General features: G+C 41.2%; 1 protein-coding gene across 3 annotated transcripts in view; it reads left to right on the plus strand.

Annotated features, from left to right (window-relative positions):
- Positions 1-27,003, plus strand: part of rph3aa (rabphilin 3A homolog (mouse), a) — a 48,036-nt gene that overhangs the window by 13,784 nt on the left and 7,249 nt on the right. Inside the window, exons 2-11 of one of the 3 annotated variants that reach the window (XM_076886754.1) lie at positions 9,867-9,998; positions 10,143-10,272; positions 17,536-17,619; positions 18,062-18,206; positions 18,953-19,138; positions 19,275-19,502; positions 19,602-19,681; positions 23,673-23,747; positions 25,235-25,344; positions 25,434-25,560. In XM_076886754.1, coding sequence (XP_076742869.1) covers positions 9,867-9,998; positions 10,143-10,272; positions 17,536-17,619; positions 18,062-18,206; positions 18,953-19,138; positions 19,275-19,502; positions 19,602-19,681; positions 23,673-23,747; positions 25,235-25,344; positions 25,434-25,560 — 1,297 coding nt within the window. The remainder of the gene's footprint in view (positions 1-9,866; positions 9,999-10,142; positions 10,273-17,535; positions 17,620-18,061; positions 18,207-18,952; positions 19,139-19,274; positions 19,503-19,601; positions 19,682-23,672; positions 23,748-25,234; positions 25,345-25,433; positions 25,561-27,003) is intronic. The other 2 variants (XM_076886756.1, XM_076886755.1) reach the window with 2 other exon arrangements.

Here is a 27,003-nt window from a genome sequence, read left to right on the forward strand (position 1 = left end):
AGCCTTCTGGTTTTATTTGACAGTACTGACAAATATTTTCAATTGATTCAAGTCATCATAGGTGGTATTGGCAACCCTAACCTTAAACCTCTATTGGAGAAAAGCAAAACAGACTTCTCTTTTTGAGGAAAAAGTTCTTGTTGTGTGTCAGTTAGAATTATATTTTTCTTTTTTCCCTGGTTGCCAGGACTCAGAGACAACAATGCAATAAAAATGAAAAATGCAAAGTGGGATTGCCCAGGGTTGGGGTTGTCACCGATGCTGACTGAGATGTCCAAGAGTTAAATGAAGCATGTTAGGCTACTTGGTGAGTCTACACTGGCTTTGGTTGTGAAGCAGATAAAATGTGTAGAACTAAGCACTGAATGAACACGTGGTGAAATGTGACTTCTAGTCATAAAAACTTTGAGTAAGACAATAAAAGTATTATATACAACAATCACTGATTATCTCTTCATCATTGCAGCTGTTAGTGGGTGGAATATATTAGGAAGCATCATTCTGTCCACAAATTTGATGTGTTAGAAGCAGGAAATAAGGATTATTGTAAGTTTTTTTTGCAGATTTGACAATGGCAAAATTAATCGTTAGATAACTGGGTCAGAGCATCACCAAAACTGTAGCTCTTGTTGGGTGTTTCCAATCTGCAGTAGTCAGTATCGATCTAAAGTAGTCCAAGGAAGGAACACTGGTGAACCAGCGACAGGGTCATGGATTGCCAAACCTCACTGATGCAGTGAAGGCTGGTCCATATGGTTCAATCCAACAGATGGACTACTGTAGCTCAAGCTGGATATGGGCTACAGACTAATCATATTGCCCATGCACACCCTTGTCCACTCCTGAAAGTGCCAACAATGAACATGTGAGCACCAGAACTGGACCATGGAGCAATGCCAGACGGTGACCTGATGGTCTGATGCATCACATTTTCTTTTACATCATCTAGATAGCTGGATGTGCGTGCTTCACTTAACTTGTGTGCAGTGTTCTAACAAGAAACCTTGGATCCTGCCATCCATGTGGATATAAGAATTGTTGCAGACCATGGATGCATCGGAGAGCAAGTTAGGGTTAGTATCTTGCCCAAGGATACTTGACATGCAGACTAGAGGAGCCAGGGATTGAACCACTGACCTTCCGATCAGTAGGTGACCTGTTCTACCTCCTGAGCTACAGCCACCCATAAGTCAGGTACAAATGATAACTCCAATTACTGTGCATTTCTAACACAGTAAAGATGGCAGTAAACAGAAGTGTCAGTTTGTACACAACCAAAAGAGCTTGCATCTTCATGTTTTGTGATGGATTACTAATTTGTGATTTAATGTGTAGTTTAAAAACTAATATGAAAGGTACTTTTTGGATAATGAGTAAATACTGAAGCAAAAACTAAGGGAGACCAGTTGACTGCAAGAACAGACTAAGACTATGACCTTTATGGCCCCAGCACAGATACTGTTTGGGTTTCCTTTTTCTTTGCTTCAGTTTGCAATGGTTTTCTTTTGGGCCACTCACTCTGAATGTAAAGTCTGTGGCACGCGTATGTCGGAAACTCACGGGGAAAAAGTGTATGCATGTTTATTATAGTACGTAATGCAGTACTTGTAATATTAATAAGAAACTGGCGAGAGTTGTGATTGTAGAAGACCTATAAGCATTTTAAGTAACACTTGCAGGCTAATTGAATGAACAAGCACATGAACACATATTTTTGTGCATTTATTAAACCAAAGCAATAGTTGTTTGTATATATTTTTCTTATTTTGTATATCCCTCTTGACTTTATATATTTCTCCTGTTTGTCATTTATTCCTATTGTCTACTATTTATATTTTATTCCAGCACAGTAGATTTAAATTTCTCTGTCACTCTCCGCCATCATTATAGAGTCATTAACCCTGGCTTCACCTCACAAGTTATGACCTCTAATCTCAGTGTACACACACACACACACACACACACACACACACACACACACACACACACACACACACACACACACACGTACATGTAAGTGCCAGTGATCCCTGGAGCCAATTTCACCTCTCTGTCAACTTACACTATAAAAAAGTTCTAAATCAAGCCAGGCTTAATGTGGTGACATGTGTCCTTGGTGTAGGGCAGGAGTTCAAGATGTGTGGTCTTCTTATGTGGTTTTCTCAGGAAAGCACATCATCTCTCTCATCATAAACATGGAACAGATTGTGGCTTTGTAACCTGATATGCATTTGTAGGGTTTTCTTCCCTAACATTTTGCAATTTTGCTTGTGAACCAGAAGCTTTGTTTCTTGTGGTTCTATAAATACACTCCCTCCTATGTGTCCAGAAGCATCACTTATAGGTGACCAACACACCTCTGCAGGTCCCTTTCAGTTCAAATGAGCAGCAGTTTGCCACTGAGGTCTTTTCGAGTCACTGAGCTCTTGACACATTGATGTGGACTGTAACCTGCCATCTGTCAGGGAAAGGTCATCTTAACTGATTGTATCTTTGATGTCATCTGTTTGGTCATTGCTCAATGTCAGCTCCCTTAGCTCTTTGCTCACTATACTTTAAACCTCACATTGTGTTTGGTTCAAATTGAATCCATTTTGATATTTAGTCATAAGAATAACATGTCATTCTTTTCTTGAATTGGATTTTTTTTTTTGGAAATTATACAAAAATGCACAAAAATGAAAATTTTATAGCATTGCATAAAATTGCATGCAAATTCTTGCATATTGATTGTACTATTTAGATTGATTTTAATATTGAGATGAGTCAAATTAGCTAAATAGTAGTTTTAGGAATATTGAAATTGTCAGTCTACAGATGTCATGTCTGTTCTTATTATATAGATAGATTATATAGATTATAGATTACATACATTATATAGAGTTATATGGGTACTTTCAGGCTGCCATGAGAACTTTATGTGCTCCCACCATATTCCCAAGGCACCTGCTGGTCTTTGATGGATCATGGTGGATTCTTAAAACAGTAAAATATTGTAGCATTACAGCAAAGAAGTGCTATTTACATGGTGTATATATGCATCAGGGGCCACTTGGAGTTCAGCTTCAATTTGGCCAAGAGTAAGTTGGTACATGAACAGGACGAGCCAGTCACCAATCCACAAACCTTCCAATCAGTAAACACTACTACCCATGATATAACAAAAATAACCTTAAATTAAAAAAATTAGAACCCATTTACTCCAAGCTAATTGAGATTAAAATGACAAGGAGCTTCTGTTTCAGTGAGTGTAGAAAACAAAGTGCAGGGCCCACACACACGAAGTATCCCACAACTGCTTTGAATGCACATACTAGTTTGTAATTTATGTAACTAGTTTGCACTCTGTTAATTAAGGTTGAATTAATTTTGACAATTATAAATGACAGCTATGAGGATTGGAAAGATCATACTATGGGTTCTAAAATTTTTCTTGGTTAAGAGTAGAGGACAATGCTTTTCCAGCATTTTGTTGACCCATCCATCACCCCAACCTCCATACTGTTTTCACTTGGTTAAAAAAAAGATTTGAGAAAGTTTTATATTTTCATTCATGGTTGGTTCTATGTGCCCCAAGAGGATGGCAGCAGACAGACACTACTAAGATAAAAATACCAACGAAATATAACTTTAAATAAAAAGAAATCCCATAGTGTTATTTGCAAGGTTGATACATACATACAATATATGACTAAAGAAATATCATTTACATAAAGTTTTACAACTACATTCACATAGTTGAATGCTGGTGGCCCATGGAGACCCACCAGTGCAGCTTAATTATGAGTAGAGCAGCTCCGTTGTAATGGTATCACTGCTACAAAATCAGTAAATGAGACACACCAAAAGGGCATGGGGTGAAAATAGGGATAATGCTGACATGCTGTCATGTGTAAGCGGTTTGGCCTTTTTAGCATGTGACATTGAGAACCAGATAGGAGTGTCATGCCCTGCTGCAGAGCCCAAGTGCACATTGATCTTCTCTAATGCAGTGAGCTCTCCTCTCAATGGTCAATTTATAATGCACGTGCATGTGTGTGTGTGCAGAGTGATGATGCAGAGATGATGAGGAACAACCAATTGGAACTCTAATTCATGATTTATGTGATCTATTATGTGCAGTATAAATTAACAATATTCTCTGCTATAACTATCTGTAGTCTGACTGACTGATGCTAACTATGGAATAGTTGGTGCCTTTGCATGGCAAATATGAAGCCAGTAGCACATTACATTAACATCAACAAGCCTGATCACAATTAATGTGAAGCATAAAAGCAAATTCTGACATTTTAGTCATTTCTTTGTGAAACAGATTTAACTAAGTAGATTTTTCCCTTTTTTTTGTAGTTTTGCTCAAAGGCAAGCTGTTTTCTATATGCTGAACTAAGCTTGCAACCTGCTGACTGTAGTTTTGTGACTAGCAAACGTATATGCAAATTCAATATCCCAAATTTATTTCCTTACAGTTCAAAATATTTTGATAGAGATATATTACTGACTTTACTCATACAGATCATTTGGGGGTTTTTTTACAGCAAAATCTAAGCGCAAATTAATTTTCTGCTATAACGGAATTTTTTTTCATGGCATAAAAATTGTTTATTTGCAGATGGTCCAGGCTGTAACTGCAGTGATTTGACTCATGATGACAGCATGTGTGTGTGCTACCCGCTGAGTGTAGTGACTCATGGGCTGAAAGTGTCTGCCATTTCTGAACATTTCCTTTCTCCCTGACCCCCCCACCTTTGTTTTTCACTCAAACCCTTCAAGGCACATAAGCACACACACACACACACACACACACACACACACACACACACACACACACACACACACACACACACACACACACACACACACCAAGTCGCAGATATCAATCTGTCAGGTTGCCACATTGTCTGCAATGACAGCAACCTCTGACATTTACATGCATTGGGGACAGGATATTCTTTTGAAGAGGAAAGGGATGAGAAAGAAGAAAAGCAGTCAGCTGTGAAGTAAGTGAGGCATTACTCAGCAGCCACTGCCCGATTTAATGTCTGATGCTTGGACATTAATGAGGCAGGTAGCAGATATAGTTGGAATTTGGACAATAAAATGTGCTAACTGTGGAGCAAAACTATTTTCCTTCTGTACTTACTTGGAATTGAGATGCAGTCTGCAGGATCAGGAAAATGACTGGTTGGTCCAGAAGCAAGAGGTTGAGGTCATTCTTTTCTCTTAACAATGTTCTTGTCAAAAGATAATGAGTGTGCTACTCTACAGTGAAAATGACTTCAGGCATGCACATTGCAGTCCAGACTTGAACAACACATTACTGCTAACAGTTCACTTACTACAGTCAGCAGTCAGCTTCAATTAATGCCTCATTTTTTCAAGCACAAGTACAGAATTTATGTGCCTGTGGACCAGCAGACAGTCAGGTTTTAATGGCCAGAAGCACTAATATAGCAGTAGGTGTGGTCGAGCTCACATAAATCATGGGTAACCAAATTAACTCCTCTCAGACCTTTTTAAAGGCGTACCTTTTCAACCGTGGCACACTGAAAGTTGAATGGACAGCGAAAACCCTGCAGTCATGTCTTTACAAGCAGAATAATGTGAGCTGCTTTCAATGGAAATATCACTCAGTCACATATATTACTCTGAATTTCTTCATATGAATTGATGTCAGCTTGTTCTATTCATTCTTGCCATTTAGTTATTCTGTGAATCACTTTTAAAGTGCACTTTCAGCAGGAAAAACATGAATAAAATATAAGATGTAATATGCATGTTGAAAAACAAGCAGTTTTTCATTAAAACAATAAATTCTCCTTAAGATGATATTAATCAAAATCAGTAAAATCTCAAGTGAATTAGAGAAGATGTTAACAGGCGGTGTAGTTGTATATTGTTGCTTTAAGCTGCATGAATTTATTAAATATTTGCATCATCATAGTTTTCCACATGATCCATGTGTACATCCCCAAATACAGAGTTGTGAATGTTTATGAATGTGGCACAACCGTATTAACTTAATGGTAACACTGTTTGAGTTGGCTGTTGAGTCTTGAGCTCCTTTGCATCTGTTGGACATAGTGTAGTGTTTTACATATTTGCTTGGCAAGTGAATGGCCACTTGATTAATTTCAACCAGAGACACAACCGAGGTTGGATCAGGAAAGGCGTTTGGTGTAAAATTCAGACAGGATTTAACTTCTTTCAGTAACAAATGACTGCCATATATTGGATAATGTTTTTTACCTGATAAAAAACTAATTTGCTGAATGCAGTGTTGCTACCTTAATTTTAGTAAAGTAAAAGAGCAAACATACAACAATGAAGAGACATTCAAGACAAGAGGGCACATATTCACATCCGTGGTTAATAGAGAAGTCTAACAAAAAGAGAAGAAAAAAAGGTCATATTGCTGAGGTTTGCCTCACTCTATAATATGCATACAAGAACAATCTGCAGGATGCAAGTAGATTATAATTGATCTTATAATTATCCCAGGTTTAGCAAAGCAGCCATTTGAGTTCCATGTAGCCCAAAGGGATGTGTTTGACAATTATACATGCAGCATCTATAACCTTGATCAAACCTTGCAAAAGTTAAATATCTTTATAAATTGGTGAAAAGCTTTCTTTACAGCTTGGACAGAGCAGAATTATAAGTAAGGAAGTGTTGTGGTGATTGAATGAATAATGAATCCTTGTTAAATCCACTGAAACTACAAACATTCATTTTGTTGGAAAGAAAATGCCCACAGGCAATTAGAATAATACATTAAGTGACGTAAACATGATCATTATGGAGGGACCTGCTGACCACATGTTGAGGTTTTTCTTTTCTTTTTTCCACGGTTGTTTATCAGATCCAATTAGATGTTAACTCAGGTGAGAACCAGCCAGGGCTGGACTGGGACAAAAAATCGGCCCGGGCATTTTGACAAGAGACCAGGTATTAAAGCCATAGGGCCTTTGAATGAAAGCAAACGCTGTTGTGACAGTGATACACTGTCTTGTTGGTATATGTATGATTTCTATACATTTTATGTCAGATAAAAACTTTGGTTGTAAGATTCAGATAATTATTTATTAAAAGCGAGACATTTTAAATAAGAACAAGAAAGAAAAGTATTTCTTTGTGCCCCCCTTTCCCTGTTAATGCCCTACCTGACCCCCTGGCAAAACTTTGCTAGACCCGCCCCTGCATAGTTACCAGCTGTCAGCTACAAAGGATCCTGGTGTTATTTGTCTCTCAGAAACAGTTCATAACTTCCCTTCAACTCATTCATGTCACCTAAAGATAAAGCTGTTTCTCCATCACCTGTTCAGCTCTGATGATTCAGTAAGGACATCTCCTGGTTTCATCTTCATGTTTCCCTCTCACCACATATCCAAACCGATATCATGACCAGCAGCTTTTACCAGCAAACATCAGCAGATACTAGAAAATAATATTAAATAAATTCTAACAGCAGCTGATCAAGCTTAAACGTGCTGCTGTTGTTTAGCGCAACATCCGCTGGTTTCCTCTTTCTGGTGCAAAGTGGGCGATAAATAAATGAGAGAGAAAAGCTGATCAGCTGATCACTGATCATGACTGAAGTAGCAACAGGAGAGGGAGGGGGAGAGAATGAGAGAAGGAGAAGCAGCTGTGCAGCGTAAAGACAGAATAACTCCAGCTTTGTGTCTTTTTCCATTCTGGCTGAAGTACAGGACATAGTACAGGCGTTTCCTTTCAGCTCAATACAAAACTCGTAATATTTTCTCTGGATACGGGACGATTCCGTTTTTTTATGGGACGGTTGGCAACTCTACTAACTAACCTTATGAATAAAATAAAGTTCACTATTGGTAACATCATAGCACCCACCCAGCTGTATAGAAACTGTCATGCTAGCTCACGCAGTACGAGTTATTGTAACTGACAGTAAAAAGTCAGCACAACGAAAATAAACTACCCCTAAAGTTGGTTTATATCTGACCCAGACAGACTGCAGGTCATATAACTTCTTACCTGAAGTTCAGTTCACCTGACACTCGGACCTGCGGCCGCCTCGGGTCTCTCCTCCTCCTGCCTCCCCTTTCCCTCATCTACCTGCTGGCCTCTGTGGAAGCTCCGCCATAGCCACCACCAAACAACGGAGTTATTTTTACACATCGGCCAGCATCTGGTCAATCCACCACCTCTCATTGTTTATACCGTTACAAAAAACCCAGAAAAAACATCAGCCCATAAAAACGAAAAATCACCATCGGTCCACCGATGGAGCCAGCCATGTCCCATTATGCCCCATGGTCTTGTAATTGTGGAGGGCCAACTGTGCAGCCTGGTTTCAAGAACTGCTGCTGCCTCGATCTTGTGAAGATATTATTACTGACACTGTTGCTGTCAGAAATCTAAGAGACATGCATTTTTCAGAGCAAGCGTGGGTTGCGCCAGAAAATCCCACCGTCACTGAAATTACCACCATAGACACTTTCCCAGGAAAATCCAACACTTTAGTTCACAGACTGATGAGTTTGATTTTCATTGGCCAAATTATTTTTGCTGCTCTCCGAGTGAATATGCCAGAGGTTTTCCAACCATCCAGCAGCATTTGCACTAGTGGCATCTTTTTTTGCCAGTAAAATTTCTTAGACAGTCATCTTGTGAGTGACAAACTAAATTATTGGTCTGTCTTTGTCTCAGTACAGCTGTTTAAAAATCCAGATATTTACTTTCTGTAATGAAATTTTAAGATTGTTCTTATCAGCCATATGCCAAAGACACATGTTTAGAAACCCGCAAGATTCTTGTTTGCAGCTAGTCTTAATTTGACGACACTGATATGAAGCTTCCACATTGGCACTGAGTGGACTTATGTACTCTGTGACCAAATTGGTGGAAGATGATATTCTATAATATCTCCTGATCCTGGTACAGAGCTGATTATAGTGTGCAGGAAGAAATACGTTTGATCTTTTGTTCTTTTTTTTTGCTCTCAGTCTAGGGTGCAGAGAACTGAGGGACCCTTGTAGCACAAGTAACGACAAAAATTACTGTAGTACTGTAGAAATGTGATGTAACGTTACTTTGTAACACATTACTGTAATGACAGTAATGGGTATAATGTGTTATTTTGTAATGTGTTATTGTTAAGACTGGTGCTGTGTCACATAATCTTATTTGGTCATCCCCCCTTTTTTGTTCTTGGTCTTCACTGAGCAACAACATTAACAAGAAATCCTGGAAATGCCCCTGTATGTCTGCTGAGTTTATTTACCCGCAGTGGGGGAAATGATCTTTTTTGGCAGCTCATGGCCCAGTTGAAAAAATAAACAAGGAATAAAACAAAAAAATATTCAATCCTATCTTGTAGGATTAAATGTGATGATAAAACAGTCCCAAAATGTTCTAACTGATTAATTAATTAACTACATTTATTAAGCATATTCTGTTGGCCTTTTCTCCGTAGCTTTAGTTTAAAAAATGACCAGGTCATGTGAAGCAAGCTTAGAGTATGACCTGCAAGAAAAGTGACTGATCCCCACTGGCTTGTCACTGAATCTGTGAACCATTTAAACTTTAATGGATTTCAGATCACAGATCACTCTTAATTAAAAGGCTTATTTTATGTGGGTTTTGGTCACAAGATGCAAAATAAAAATTGGACATCATTTGTGTTATTGTGTATGAAAACAACTGCAGCTGCTCAGTATTATTTCAAGTCCAACATGTTTCCAGCTGTGCTTTGATGTTAGTGTCTAGCACTCCTTACTTAGGCACTTTTTGGATGTTTTGGCCATTTGTCTGAGTCTTATTTTCACTTTGCTTGTCACTTGTACTCTGTGTCTGTTCTGTGTGTTTGTGTGTGTGCGCTTTGGGTTCAGCAGAATTAGGTGGACAATGAACATGCCTGGCGGCACCCCAGGGGAGGAGCTCACAGATGAGGAGAAGGAGATCATCAACAGTGTGCTAGCTCGGGCAGCTATGATGGAGGCCATCGAGCAAGAGAGGATTGAGTGAGATGGAAAACCGTTGTCTCTGTTGCACTGAATCACATCACCAACCATGCACAGATGCTCACTGAGATGAACAACTTTTTGGTGACAAACCTGTGCCAAGTTTGTGTCCCTGTGCTGATAATAATTTGCATGTGCTCTCAGGCGTCTTTCCAGTCGTCTGGATAATATCAAGAAGACAGCGTGTGGTGATGGAGAGATGCACTGTCTGCTGTGTGGTGCGTCGTTTGGACCACAGGGGGTCACAGCTGTCCTCTGTGTGCAGTGCAAAAAAGTAGGTGGATTTTGTTACTTTTTTTTGTTCATAGGGGTTGAAGGGACTGTGCCTGGACTGGAATTTTCTTTACCACTGCTTGGAAAGTAACATTTACTCAAATACTATACTTAAGCACAACTTTCAGGTTCATTACCTTTTCTTTAACATTCTGCTCTACTTCATCCTTCTACCTAATGGTATTCCAGAGATTTATGTGACATTTTTAGTAACCAGTGCAATTTCTTGATTCATTTAAGTTGTTGAAGAGTTCAGGTGGTGATTACTGTAAGTCACTATGACCCATAAAGCCACAAAAGGGCGACACCAGTTTGAAACAAATGTAAAGAAAACAATTAGGGTTTAATATTAAGTTCTGGTCAATTGTATAATTGAACATGTATACTAAAATACAATCTGATGTTAAACATTAATTAAATGAGTGATAACCAACCATTTGGACATCTGCCACGTCACAAAAAGATGAAAAACGAAAATAAAGCTTATTCAGGACCCCCTAAACAGAATTCTTGTTTCCTTTTTGTGATTAATGATATACAGTACAAGATATCCCATGGAATTTAGGTGTTGTTCCTATTTGCGTGCAGTAGCGCAACCACCTTGCACTTATGTAGTGTATGTCATGTTTCTTGTGTAACAACGGGAGACCAGTTTCTACTTTATATTTGAGTATAATGAAGTTGACTTAGAGATGATGAAAAAGTCATTCCCAAAAACACACATTAGGCACCACAGCTAAGTTACAGCTAACTGGCTAAAAGCCACAATTCAAGCTATTGTAGGTAGCAGTGTTACACATATTTGCTTTATGGTTTAAAATGATTTAACTGACAGTTAAACAACACTGTTTAACATTGGCAATAAGTTAGTATCATGGATCATATTTAGAGTTGAAATTATTTGGCAAGCTAAATCACTTTATTATCTGCTACATACTTGTAGTGTCAGATACATTTCTGTTTTCTTGCAACTTTCAGGTTGGTTGCCCCTCCTATGTGCATTTCAAACCTCATATTTAGTGCAATGCATTGTCGGTAATTTCCTTTGGCAAAGTCGAGGGGCATGTTGGTTTGCTGGCTTTTCTGTCACTTTACTTTGTCATATAAGAAATAAACAGACAGAGGTGTACATGCTACTTGTACATCTGAGTCTGCACTCATATGTCATGTTTGCTTACATTTATAAACAATAGGAAACCAGTTACATTTTTACTTAAAACAGTATTGCAAACTAAACGTTGGACCACCTTTATGGGCTAAAGAGGCAAAACAAATTGAAGGATAAAGAATAAACAGGCATGTGGTGCCCCCATATAGAAATGTTGGCAGAAATACAAAAGTGCAGAGAAATTTGTCAAAGTGCACCACTGGAATGATGAAGTCATTACACTAGGACAGGTCCTCAATGCACTTGCGCACATTTTTAAGTGAGGTCATGCTAGAAATCACACCGAAAAACATAAAAGCTGACACCCTGGTGGGGTCAGTGACTTCTTTGTACTAGTTTACTGTCGCTGCAGCTGCACTAAGCTTCTAATACTGCATCTCTGACCTAAGCTTGGTTGTTATTGAAATGACTCACTATTGATCTGCTCATTCAACTCTTTCTTTACCAAAATATATGAACAAATTTTACTTATGTCTGTAAAAGTGTGTCAGTAGAATTTAGCTGAGGGTGCAGAGCGACCTTTTTGGACAGCCCGGTCCCCCAAGCCCCACCCATATTGCCAACACTGCAGGGAGCCCTCATGCACTTGATGATTTGACAGTGGGACAGTCCTGAATCCTCCAGGGTTTTAACGGAAACATGACTCAATGTCTGTAAATTTGTGACAGTGGACATTGGGCCTAAGAGTTCAAAAGAGGACCCAAATGCAGCACAAAATTAATTTAACAAACTCACAAAGGATGTGAGCAAAATGTGCTGCAAAATACTGACAGGATACAAAGTCCTTAAACTGAAAAAGGCAGAGATGGAAACCTGGGAGTGCAAGTATAGAGGGAAACTCATGTCTTCACACTCAAGGCTGAGTGGAAAATGAGATATAGGTGGAAACAATTACGGACTCACAGGAGGGGATTGGACAAAGACAGAAAGGAAAAGACAGAAAGGAAAACAACAAAATACACATAAGGAAAAGCATTTACCAAAGTACAGGGTGGGCCATTTATATGGATAAAATGGGAATGGTTGGTGATATTAAAGTCCTGTTTGCGGCACATTAGTATATGTGAGGGGGCAAACTCCTCAAGATGGGTGGTGACCATGGTGGCCATTTAGAAGTCGGCCATCTTGGATACAACTTTTGTTTTTTCAATATGAAGAGGGCCATGTGACACATCAAACATATTGGTAATGTCACAAGAAAAACAATGGTGTGCTTTGTTTAAAAGTAACTTTATTCTTTCATGAGTTATTTAAAAGTTTCTCTGTGTTCACAGCCATTGACATGTCAAAGAGGTTAACACGTGAGGAGCGGATCGAAATTGTGTTGGTATCTGGTGAACGCAGTAACCGGGTCATTGCAGCAGATTTCAATGCAAGACACCGTACGAGACCACCCATCTCCCATGCTACAGTTAGCAAACTGCTTGCTAAGTTTTGTGAAACTGGTTCAGTGTTGGATTTGCCAAAATGTGGACGCAAGAAAACTGTCACTAATGAAGAAACATCAGTGGCTGTCCTAGCTTGTGGGGCGACCATGGCCCAGGGGGTTGGGAATCGCATCTGTAACCGGAAGGTTGCCGGTTTGATCCCTGGGCTCTCTCTCCTGGTCATTGTGTCCTTGGGCAAGACACTTTACCCTACTTGCCTACTGGTGTTGGCCAGAGGGGCCGATGGCGCGATATGGCAGCCTCGCTTCTGTCAGTCTGCCCCAGGGCAGCTGTGGCTACAACTGTAGCTTGCCTCCACCAGTGTATGAATGTGAGAGTGAATGAATAGTGGTATTGTAAAGCGCTTTGGGTGCCTTGAAAAGCGCTATATAAATCCAATCCATTATTATTTTTATTAGCTTCATTCAGCAAGAGCCCACAGCGTAGCACTCGCTGCACGTCACTGGAGAGTGGCATTAGTCGAACATCCCTTCGGCGGATATTAGCTACTCACAAATGGCACCCTTACAAACTCCAGCTACTGCAGCATCTCAACGAGGATGACCCAGATCGGCGCACAGAATTTGCAGAATGGGCAAAACAAAAATTGGAACAGGACCCTCAGTTCACGCAGAAGATTTTGTTCAGTGATGAGGCAAACTTTTATGTGAATGGTTAAGTTAACAAACAAAACCACCGCTATTGGTCTGACACTAACCCACATTGGATGGATCCCTCCAAGACTGTTGGAACAACAAAAGTGATGGTTTGGTGTGGTATATGGGGTACAACGATAGTGGGTCCATTCTTCGTCAATGGAAACCTCAAGGCCACTGGATATTTGAAATTGCTACATGATTATGTGTTTACCTCTTTATGCACTGAAGCTGGCACGTTCCCTGAGTTTTTCCAGCAAGATGGTGCACCACCACATTATGGGTGCCAGGTCCAAGCATTCCTAGATGAACAGTTTCCTGGAAAGTGGATTGGTCATCGTGGGCTGGTTGAATGGCCCCCAAGGTCTCCCGATCTGACCCCCTTAGACTTTTATCTTTGGGGTCATCTGAAGGCAATTGTCTATGGTGTGAAGATACAAGATGTGCAGCACCTGAAACTATGGATACTGGATGCCTGTGCTGGCATTTCTCCTGCGGTGTTGCTATCAGTGTGTGAAGAGTGGGAGAAAAGGGTTGCATTGACAATCCAACACAATGGGCAGCACATTGAACTCATTTTATAAGTGGTCAGAAACTTGTAAATAACTCATGAAAGAATAAAGTTACGTTGAAACCAAGCACACCATTGTTTTTCTTGTGACATTACCAATAAGTTTGATGTGTCACATGGCCCTCTTCATATTGAAAAAACAAAAGTTGTATCCAAGATGGCCGACTTCTAAATGGCCACCATGGTCACCACCCATCTTGAGGAGTTTGCCCCCTCACATATACTAATGTGCCACAAACAGGACTTTAATATCACCAACCATTCCCATGTTATTACGCTGTATCCATATAAATGACCCATCCTGTAAAACAGCTGTGCCTAGAGCAGAAATGTAAAAGCACAATTAATCAAATAAACATTAAGTAAAAATCAAAAATCCCAGCACAGTTGGAAAGCTTACAAACTGATGCATCAGTTCACATGATCCAATAATGTCAAATAGAATCAGATATCACAGGGGATATTATTTTAATACTTTCTGTACATTTTTCCTATGTTCTCTTACAGCTGACACATTGGCTGTTTACGGTGTTTTCTATATTGTTCAACAGCTCTTAAAACTGCTGGGCCATGTGCAAACAAATCTGGACATACGTGGTGCATTTCAGGGTCTTATACACTCAACAAAAATATAAACGCAACACCTTTGTTACTGCTCCCATTCCCCATGGGATGGACGTAGAGACCTAAAATTCATTCCAGATACACAATATAACCATCCCTCCCAAACAGTGGTCACAAATCAGTCCAAATGTGTGGTAGTGGGCACATCTGCCATATTGAGATAATCCATCCCACCTCACAGGTGTGCCACATCAGGATGCTGATCTGACATCATGAGTAGTGCACAGGTGTACCTCAGACTGCCCACAACAAAAGGCCACCCTGGAATGTGCAGTTTTTTGCGCTATTGGGGGTCTGGGGACCCAGAACCGGTCAGTATCTGGTGTGACCACCATTTGCCTCATGCAGTGCAACACATCGTCGTATGGAGTCTATCAGATTGTCAATTGTGGCCTGTGGAATGTTGGTCCACTCCACTTCAATGGCTGTGCGAGGTTGTTGGATATTCGTGGGAACTGGTACACGCTGTCGTATACGCCGGTCAAGCACATCCCGAACATGCTCAATGGGTGACATGTCCGGTGAGAACTGGGACATTCTCAGCTGCCATCGGCCAAGGTGGGAAACTGGGCGTGGGTCCCAATCAGCCAGAGTTTCGGGTGTGTTCATTGTGAAACCTGGCCCCACCTTATCATGCGAATTCCTGAGGTCAGATGGCCCAGGATGTGAGTGGGCGTTAAGGCGTCTGGGAAGGGATCTCAAAACTGGATTGTCCACTTGTCCACAGGACAAGACTCAGCAGTCCATCTGCATCTTAAGGATAAAGGACACTCTTTCGAGGATGCCAATGTTCACATTTTGGACAGAGAGGACAGATGATTTGAAAGAGGAGTGAAAGAAGCCATCTATGTCCACTGTGAGCGACCATCTTTGAACAGAGGCGGGGGTTTACGACACCAACTCTCTGCCATCTATAATCCAGTTTTGAGATCCCTTCCCAGACGCCTTAACGCCCACTCACATCCTGGGCCATCTGACCTCAGGAATTCGCATGATAAGGTGGGGCCAGGTTTCACAATGAACACACCCGAAACTCTGGCTGATTGGGACCCACGCCCACTTTCCCACCTTGGCTCAGGCGATTAGAGGATCATCAGGGGGTCCTTTTGTCCCTCTGTGGGGGGTTACTCCCACTAGGTTTATATCTGGGACTCTCCACCATTTGACCTTAGAACTGAAGAAGCTTCTCGGATGAGAGGTGAAACGTCTTCAAGCAACTTAAAGAAGTCCAGACGCTTTTCTTTGCAAGCTCCTTTGACTACGATGACCTGGATGACTGAGAACCTTCACAGACATACAGTGAAACCAATATAACATCTCCACATTCACAAATATACATTTCTGACATTCAAAAACAAAACAAAAACAAATCAGCGACCAATATAGCCACCTTTCTTTGCAAGGACACTCAAAAGCCTGCCATCCATGGATTCTGTCAGTGTTTTGATCTGTTCACCATCAACATTGCGTGCAGCAGCAACCACAGCCTCCCAGACACTGTTCAGAGAGGTGTACTGTTTTCCCTCCTTGTAAATCTCACATTTGATGATGGACCACAGGTTCTCAATGGGGTTCAGATCAGGTGAACAAGGTGGCCATGTCATTAGTTTTTCTTCTTTTATACCCTTTCTTGCCAGCCACGCTGTGGAGTACTTGGACGCGTGTGATGGAGCATTGTCCTGCATGAAAATCATGTTTTTCTTGAAGGATGCAGACTTCTTCCTGTACCACTGCTTGAAGAAGGTGTCTTCCAGAAACTGGCAGTAGGACTGGGAGTTGAGCTTGACTCCATCCTCAACCCGAAAAGGCCCCACAAGCTCATCTTTGATGATACCAGCCCAAACCAGTACTCCACCTCTACCTTGCTGGCGTCTGAGTCGGACTGGAGCTCTCTGCCCTTTACCAATCCAGCCACGGGCCCATCCATCTGGCCCATCAAGACTCACTCTCATTTCATCAGTCCATAAAACCTTAGAAAAACCAGTCTTGAGATATTTCTTGGCCCAGTCTTGACGTTTCAGCTTGTGTGTCTTGTTCAGTGGTGGTCGTCTTTCAGCCTTTCTTACCTTGGCCATGTCTCTGAGTATTGCACACCTTGTGCTTTTGGGCTCTCCAGTGATGTTGCAGCTCTGAAATATGGCCAAACTGGTGGCAAGTGGCATCTTGGCAGCTGCACGCTCGACTTTTCTCAGTTCATGGGCAGTTATTTTGCGCCTTGGTTTTTCCACACGCTTCTTGCGACCCTGTTGACTATTTTGAATGAAACGCTTGATTGTTCGATGATCACGCTTCAGAAGCTTTGCAATTTTGAGACTGCTGCATTCCTCTGCAAGATATCTCACTATTTTTGACTTTTCTGAGCCTGTCAAGTCCTTCTTTTGACCCATTTTGCCAAAGGAAAGGAAGTTGCCTAATAATTATGCACACCTGATATAGGGTGTTGATGTCATTAGACCACACCCCTTCTCATTACAGAGATGCACATCACCTAATATGCTTAATTGGTAGTAGGCTTTCGAGCCTATACAGCTTGGAGTAAGACAACATGCATGAAGAGGATGATGTGGACAAAATACTCATTTGCCTAATAATTCTGCACTCCCTGTATATTAGCTGTATAATACCAGTAGGCCAGCTCTAATAGTAATTTGGTATGGCTTCGCGGGCCAAATGTAATTAGGCTGCGGGCCAAATTTGGCCCACGGGCCAGAGTTTGACACCTATGTTTTATGCGCACCTGCTGTTGAAGACTAAATCTGTGTGACACTGCAACTCTGTGCACGAGTATGTCTTAATGTCTATTTTTCCTTTCCCGCAGCATATGTGTACCAAGTGTGGAATTTCAAGCAACAGCAGGACATGCCCTGTGTGGCTGTGCCAGATCTGCAATGAACAGATAGAGGTGAAGGAAAAGGAATGATGAAGAACAGATTCCATGTTGTGCCACATTAGTCTGCCATTAGTCTTTTGTCACGATAATACTGTTACACAATTCTGTTTTTATGATGATGTTGTGCTTGCTGAGGTCGCTGCCCTGGGGAGCCCAAACTCTTTAAACAAATGCTCATTCCTATCATTCATACAGAATAAGTACTCAGTAATACTGCAGATACAAAGAGGTCATGTTTTTGCATCAAATAAAAGAATTCAAATTAAACAAATAAATTGGAGTTAAAATTATGGCCACTAGAAACTGACTTCAGCTATGCTTAAAAACACAGTATGTCTATACAATATCTGCCAAAGCACTGTCCCTGTAACACATGTTACACATGTTTGAATTGTGTGAGCCATTTCCATTCTTGGAAAATATTCCAGTGATGCAAATTTTTGTGTTACTGCAGGTACAGAAGCGTTCAGGAGCTTGGTTCTTTAAAGGAAGAGAGCAACTGGGTCTGCCTGCCCCCCTTCCTCTGTCCAGACCTGGACAGTCGAGCACAGAAAACTACTCTACTCCAGCAGGCTACAGTGGATCACATCAGGGATACGGTATTTTTTTGGAAGTGAATGTTTCTCACATTTGTGCATGGGTTTTCAGATATGCCTCTTAAGAACTGATAGAAACCATAAGAGCTAAATACGAATTGTCTTTTGATCTTATGCCAGAGATATGCTTCTCCTATTTTATTTTTATTTAAAAGCTGAATTAGCGTATAAACATCTTGGGATGCATCTCCTTGTTTTTGAAGGTGTTGTCAGACAAAAAAAAAAATGGAAAAATTGCCACCTTATTGTGGTAGAGGTTGATCCCTAATGATACCAGAGCAATTTGTCTCTGGTTGGGTTTCCCAAAGCAACCTGATTGCTCACCTGAGGTGAGGGCCAAACTAAGTACAATTCAGAAGATATCAATGGCATGGCAATGGTAGTTTGCTTGGATCAGGGTTACTGGGAGTCTCCTGGAGTCAGACCTGGGGGAGAGTGCTGGTGACTAGGCCCTAACCCACAGGGCCCAGCTTGGCTCTGGTTGGTCCTGCACCCACCACCCACATGAGGAGCTGAAGCAGTATGGTGCAATGTGTCAAAGGTAGAGGTACTTAAGTTCTTTGTGACCACTTTACTAATTTTTGGGGTTTTTTTGGTCTCTTTGTGGTTATTTTCTGTCTTTTGGAGTTGTAACTTTCCACCATGAAATATTAGTGGTCCCAGGGGGACCTGGCAGTCCCATTCGGTAATGCATCTATTGAAGTGAAACATTATTCTAACAGTGATGATAATCTTACTTTGACTCCCAGAGCGCATTGCAGGGTCACAGCAGCACAAGTCTTTTGGATCAGAACAATGGGAACAGACAGCAAAAACAACAGCTGACAGTTGTAATGAGGGTCATTCCCATCCAGCCGCTGTAATGAAGACAGAGAGACATGTGTCAGCCTCCAAACCACCTCAGGCAAACACAGAGCACACAACCCCTAACTCAGGTAAAGTCACACTGATCCTTCTAAGAATAAGCCCAGCACTACAAGGCTAATTTCTAAATGTTCCAAATGAACACTGATACATAAAAAGACACTTCAGATTGTGTTAACTGCTGATTATATTTTATAAAATCTCAAGTACCTGCTGCAGGTATGGAGAACCATCACGCGGAAAGACAAGAAACATTGCCCCCTCCAGCTGTGGAGGAAAAAAGACCACCTGTTATCTCTGGCTCTGTTTCATCTCATAAGCCTGTCTCCAGAGTTGGTCCACCTGTTAACCCACCTGCCAACAACCCTGCTCCTCCCAGACCCCCACCAGATCAAACAGAGGAAGACAACAATGACTATGACTCAGATGATGCCAGTAAGATTATTCCTCAAAATTTAAAACCTTTATTTGTTGAAGACAAATGTATTATTACTTTTATTTTTTGCAACGTGTATGTCTGTGTGTTTCTTACAGCCACTCTGGGATCTCTGGAGTTCACTCTACTCTATGAACAGGAGAACCATGCACTACACTGCGGTATTGTTAAAGCTAAGGTGAACGCTCATACACATGTATGAATAGAAATGAGATAACAACACAAAATAAAAGATCAGTTAAAATAGGACAAGATAAGTAATTCGGGCAACGTGGTTCAGGGGGTTGGGAAGCTCATCTTGTAACCGGAAGGTTGCCGGTTTGATCCCCAGCTCTGTCTGTCTTGGTCGTTGTGTCCTTGGACAAGACACTTCACCTACCGCCTACTGGTGATGGCCAGAGGGGCCGATGGCGCAATATGGCAGCCTCGCTTCTGTCAGTCTGCCCCAGGGGAGCTGTGGCTACAACTGTAGCTTGCCTCCACCAGTGTGTGAACGTGAGAGTGAATGAATAGTGGAATTATAAAGTGCTTAGAGGGTCTCGAAAAGCGCTATATAAATGCAATCCATTATTAATGAAGATTGGAAATGATATAGTAATAATAATATTATACAGACAGATTAGACAAGATAAAATCTGTGTTTTGGCTCTCGGAGGAGGCGGACGCACTTTTTCTCCTCTCCTCTCCCTTATCTTCCCTGCTTAGTTTTTATGTCCTTGTCTAGTCTTGTGTTTTTTGTATTACTTTCCCTGGAACACTCTCTCACAGTCTGTTTCTAAAACCTAAAGAGAATTATGGATTTGATCAACTGGTCTCTGAATGCTATTGACACCCTTTTCTCAACGAGAAGTCTGGGCTCGGGAGAGCCCGAGTGCCCTGGAGGGACTTTCCCTGCCGGATACACGATGGACGGGTGGCAGACATGGAGGATCGTGTGCCTGGCGGGACTGTCGATCGAGGACGCTGAAGATATCTATCTATTCGGAACCGTGATAACAGGGTTTTTGCTGATCGGAGCTGGCTTGGCCCTGGCTTATCTGAGAATTAAGCAGTGTTGGGAAGGTTACTTTTAAAATGTATTCCATTACAGAATACAGAATACATGCCCCAAAATGTATTCTGTAACGTATTCCGTTACGTTACTCAATGACAGTAACGTATTCTGAATACTTTGGATTACTTAATATATTATCATGCTTTTTACAACAACGTGAATGTACTATTGCTGGGTGATTTATTACTATTACTGAAGGTCCGCGACTCCGAACTGTAGTAAAGGGACCTCTGACTAATACGGCGGGGTCCGTGTCGGCTCGTAGCCGAAAAATAGCTTTACTTTGTTGTGTGGGTCAACTTTTCTTGCGAGAGACAGAGAGAGGCGTTGAAAGGCTGCTCCAACGGAACTTATTGTCGAGTCTTAATAGCTTACTTACAACTGGGCTCGTCAGGCACTCTTCTTGGCTGAAGTGGTTATTATTATATTTACATGCTTCCAGCTCCAGTTTTTGCTCGATGACAACTCGTACCTTTCCACTCCCCTTTTTCTCCCTCCTCGCGCTCACAGACATATAACGGGTATGGCAGTCCATTCTCCCTGCAACACGGACTACACTGGCCATGATGCTACATTCTTTAGAGCTATGCTTGTAGCATTCTGCCTGTTAGCTTAGCACAACAACAACAACAAGGAAATGCGCTCTCTCACCCAGGAAACACACAGTCGCAGAGAGAGAGAGAGAGCGTCGCCCTGTAACCATGGCAACCGTAACGCTGCCGCCTGGAACAAAAGAACGTAGCTGTCAAACAAAACCCAAACAGTCCTGACCCGCGACAATATGAAACAGGAAAGTACCGCAGTGTAATCCATTTATTTCAACAAAGTAACTGTATTCTGAATACCACCTTTTTAAACGGTAACTGTAACGGAATACAGTTACTCATATTTTGTATTTTAAATACGTAACGGCGGTACATGTATTCCGTTACTCCCCAACACTGGAATTAAGAAAGCGGAACCGGCTGTTCAAACCCCCCCCAAGGCTGCCTGCTGGGATTGAAACGATGGGACGAGGCGCAACTTCTCAGAACAGGCTCATTGAGAGCAGCATGGATAAGACCTTGGAGACTCTTACAGCTGCCGTGAATACTCAGAATAACACCTCTGAGTGTACATTGGATTACATCAAGGAGAGGCCTGCTAAGAATAACACCTTTGTTAAGTTGGATTACATCGTGGAACAGCTGACTGCAGTCGTGAGTTCTCAGAATCGGCTCTCTGAGCAAAAGAATGACAACACCACGGAACGCAAGTTTGATACCATCATGGGGAAGCTCGCGGTTTTCCAACGGGAGATTGAGAGACCAGTGTCGGAGTGTTAAAGAACAGCTTTGAAATTCTCACGAGTTGTTGCAAAAGAAAAATTACCATCACAATCCAGCTACCCCTTTGGCGCCAGCTGTGGGCTCAAGGCTGGAGCCGAACAAAAACTCCCTGATAACGACTGTGTTGAGTCTGTTCCTTCCCATTCCATGCAAGGCCACCTGGGTTGGCTGGAAGACTGTTTACTTAGCCTGGCAGGGCGAAGGACACTGTCTCAGCTGAACTATGGACATGCACACACATACATATTCTGATACTGATAAGCACTCACTGACGCATCACCCTCCCTACCCCGGATCCAACGCCACCTCCAACACTTACCTCCCCTCTGATGTGGACATCGGGTCAGCTGGAGGCGCAGTCGAAGATTGCAGCGATCCCAGATCAGATGTACACACTGGAACACTTTCCCATGTTGCTTGTCTGTGTTTATTGTGCTATGTTGTGTTGATATCTGTGCATTCCTGTATTATCCCTTTGTGTTGCACATTTCGATGTTTTTTTCCTCGCTACCTAGCCTGACCTGTCTCCCCAATGTGATGTTTGTGTATTGTATGTACGGTCGGCAAGGTCTGTCATCTCGGTTGTGGGCAAAAGACCTGCAACTGACAAATAAAGGCTATCTCATCTCATCTCATCTCATCTCATAAAAACAGACCATATAGAAGATAAGACAAAACAAAACATTTAAGGTGATGGCTGGAAAAGCAACAACATAAAAATTATAAAGTGGGACAAGGTAAACGAGTACTTGAAAGGAGAAGACAAAAGGACACAATACAACACAGGAAAATATGTGCCAAAACAAAACATCTCAGGTCCAACCAAACTAATAATGGACAGGACAAAATGAGACAAGAAGAACAAGAAGGGACAATTGGGACAAGACATGCCATGTCAAGAAGAAATGAGAATAGACAAGAAGAAATAAGGAGCTTAATGTTTTCATTGAGCATTCTGAAACCCGATGTCACAAGCACAGAGACTGAGTCTACTTTGAGACTTGTCAATCTCAAAGTGGGTCACATAGAGCATACAATGCTTTGTCATCACTGTAGACACTAATGGGAGCCATAATTTAGAAACTACACATGATGTTGTATTCAAGAAGATTTGAAGTTATTTGAAACTATTGATTAAGGCCAGCACGGTGGCACGGTGGTTAGCACTGTTGCCGCACAGCATGAAGGTCCTGAGTTCAATTCCAACATCAGGCCGGGGTCTTTCTGTGTGTCTGCGTGGGTTCCCTCCGGGTACTCCGGCTTCCTCCCACCGTCCAAAGACATGCAGCTTGTGGGGATAGGTTAATTGGATAATCCAAATTGTTATTAGGTGCGAATGAATGTGAGCGCGAATGGTTGTCTGTCCCTGTGTGTTAGCCCTGCGACAGACTGGCGACCTGTCCAGGTTGTACCCTGCCTCTCGCCCTATGACAGCTGGGATAGGCTCCAGCGCCCCCCGCGACCCTGAAAAGGATAAGCAGAAGCGAATGGATGGATGATTAAGGCCATAAAATCTATAGAAAAATGTTTACTGAGACAAAGGAGCTGAAGGCTGTTTACACAAAGCCTTCTTTTTGGTCACTGGGAGGTTTAAAACACTTCTGGCAGGCTTCATTTTCAAACCCTGAACTTACATCCATATTTAAATACAGTGTATACACAAGACAGAACAAGGTAAAATGGGATATAAGAGAGACGTTAACAATAAAAACAAACAAAAATAATAATATAATAATAATATTTTCATCTCGAATGAGTCCAAGCATTGTGTTTCTTGTTTTTTTCAGGGTTTAAAAGCAATGGACTCAAATGGACTTGCAGACCCATATGTTAAGCTGCACCTGTTACCTGGAGCCAGTAAGGTATTTACATGCTTACTTATTTATTTTACTCATTTAAGAAGTAAGATTTTAAAAACAACAAGCTAATCTTTATGTACAAATAAATATGGCAGAATAGCCAGGAAAATGTTGCCTATATACAGGGTAGGAAGTAATTATTTGATTCCCTGCTGAATTTGTACATTTTGCAGAATTCAACCCCCCACCCCACCCCAATAATTTTGGCTCCCACAGATTTGCTGTGTACCTGTGTGGCTCTCAGATTACAGTCAATCAGTTAATCATTTTTTAGATATTCCTGATCTCAATTTGTTATAAAGCACGCGTGTCCACAAAATCAGTTTCTTCCATTCCAACCTCGCCACCACCATGGGCAAGAACAAAGAGCTGTCAAAGGAAATCAGTGAGAAGACTGTAGACCTGCGCTAAGGCTACAGTGGGTCACAAGACCATCAGCAAGAAGCTTAGTGAAAAGGTGACAACTGCTGATGCAATTATTTGGAAATGGAAGACTATAAAATGACCATCGGTCACCCTCAAGCTCAATGCAAGATCTTGCCTGGTGAGAATGATAATGACAAAGGTGCTGAATCAGCCAAAAAGCTACATGGGAGGACCTTGTTAATGATCTGAAGACATTTGACACCACAGTCACCCAGAACACCATTGGTAAGACACTAGATTGTAATTGAAATATTGCAGCACCCACAAGACACACAGATTACCTGTCCATTAGGGAACCTTAAAATTTTGGACGACAACCTCCTTCCCTCAGCCAAAACACATGGATGGATCTTCTAGCATAACAATGACCCAAAGCATATCACAACAAAAGGAGTTGCTAAAGAAGAAGCACATTAAGATCATGGAGTGACCACACCAGTCGCCAGACTTCAATTATTTAAAAAATCTATGGAGAGATCATAGCTTCAAATTGCCGAGGAGCAGTTGAAAAACCGTAAAGATTCAGAGGGTTTTGTAAATTTGCAAACAGAAAAAATGTGTGATTTTTTTCTGGATTTTTCTCTCCGTTAAAATTAAGCTACGATGGAAATGTTAAGACTGTTCATTTCTTTATAATTAAGAAAATTTATAAATTTAGCAGAGGATTGATTAACTGTTTCACCAACTGTATTAATTTAACAGAAATTGACATTAGCAGGAAATTGGAGGATGGGATGTACGCAATGTGACCCAATAAATGTAAATACAGTGTTAGAAAGCTCCTAATGACAATCCTGTTTGAGAAGATGGTGTTTTGGTGAATTTATTTGATTTGAAATGCTCTTATATTATATAATATTGCAATAACAAACTGACTAATGCTCATAGCCTTAAATTTAGGTTGGCTGGTACATCGCTGATAGGAGTACTGTGTCATTTTGAGTGAAATAGAATAATCAGTTTGCTTTGAGCTAAGTGTTTGATGTTCTGATGGGCATTGGTTCTCAGTTATTCCTCAGTTTCTTTTATTACTTGAGAAATTCATCTGAATTTCTTATCTTTAGTCTAATAAGCTTCGTACCAAGACACTTAAAAACACCTTGAATCCTGTTTGGAATGAAACCCTGGTTTACCATGGCATCACAGATGAAGAAATGTCACGCAAAACCCTCCGGTATGAACGACTTTTACATACTTTAACACTGATTTGCTACTTATATCAAAATAAAAGCTTTCATGGAGTGCATCGTTTGTTGTTTGCAGGCTTTCGGTGAGTGACGAGGACAAGTTTGGACACAATGAATTCATAGGAGAGACACGAGTGGCCCTCAAGAAACTGAAATTTAATGAGAAGAAGAACTTCAGTGTTTGTTTGGAGAGAGTGATCCCAGTAAGTCTGAGGGCAAAACCGACAATACGATGAGGTTTTGACCTGCTCTAAATATTTGCTTAATAAGGCACACAGTTAGCTACTGTTTTTCTGTAAGTTTAACTCAGCACTGGCAGATGAACTCACAGCACAGCTCAAGTACATGAGATGCAAAAATGAGTACAGATCACAAGAGATGCCAGTGTTTTTAAACTGTGAGTCACACATTATCTGAAATGAAGGTTACACATTGTTTTGTATTTTGGTGCAAAACAGCATCTTAGAGGATGACAAAGCAGTTCAGAACATCTTATCTTGTTCTTTCCTTAGACATTTTAGTAAAGCACTAGTAACTTGCTGCTTCCAAAGGCATAAAGTACTTTTGCAATCGAGTGAAATCTTCACATTTTCCGCTTGGTGTAGGTACGTGGTCAGTCTGGGCCACAAGATTACTCATTACAGTGTAAGTGGTTACCTCAGGGACACCAAGGGGACACAGCTCTGGCTATAGCTGCATAAGTCCCATTTTGCTTCGGTTTAAACTTGCTTAAGGGACAACAAATGAAAAGAAATCGAATTTAAGGGGGGAGCGAGTTAAAACAGCTTGTTTCAGATAGTGAATGAACTGAGAGCTTGCACCAAGGCTCAGTATAAAACAAATGAGAATCTTTTAAAACCACAAATCACCCAAAACTGTCAGGGGTGTTGTGTGGATGCTAGGAAAGGAGGACCTAAATGCTGGACTCACAGGTAGGTGAAGGCTGGTGCTTATTATGACGAGCAGGTGAGCTGAACATAAGATGGCTCGCTGAACTGAAATGACTGGCTGAACTGAACACACGTACAGAGTAGACAACATTAACATCAATGAGACGACAAAGACCAGGATGAAACTGAGGACTTAAGTACACTGGCTAATGATGATGATTAGGGACCGGTGAGAACACAGCTGAACATAATGAAACAGGAAGTAGAACTAATGACACTGAAACAGCACGGTGAAGCGGGAAATATGAATGTGGAACATAAACTGAACATGAACTGAATACAGCTGGTGAACCACCCAGGAACCCTGACAAAAACTACTTTGGTGGCCAAGAATACATCTAATGTATTAGTTCCCTTTTAAAAACACTAGTATAAATGGAATTCTCGGTATGTATAATTTCGTGATAGGTCTGTCTGCTGATCCTCTAGTAGGATTAACCACCAGAGCAGCTGTTTTAAAACAGTTATTATTTATAGTGCTCATATAATAACATTTTATTCATTGAAAACTGAACATCTTCAGGTGGACCTTAAATGGATCTAAACGTGAATGTTTTAATCACAAATGGCTAGACACTTGAAGAGATAAAATGTATTATTTTGTACTTTATGCATACATATACACTTAATAGTGTATATGGAAAAAGTATGCATAGCTTGGTGTCCAGTTTTATTACCCTGTGGCATGCACACTGA

Source organism: Maylandia zebra, linkage group LG7 (genome assembly GCF_041146795.1).
Source record: "Maylandia zebra isolate NMK-2024a linkage group LG7, Mzebra_GT3a, whole genome shotgun sequence".
NCBI classification, from domain to species: Eukaryota; Metazoa; Chordata; class Actinopteri; order Cichliformes; family Cichlidae; genus Maylandia; species Maylandia zebra.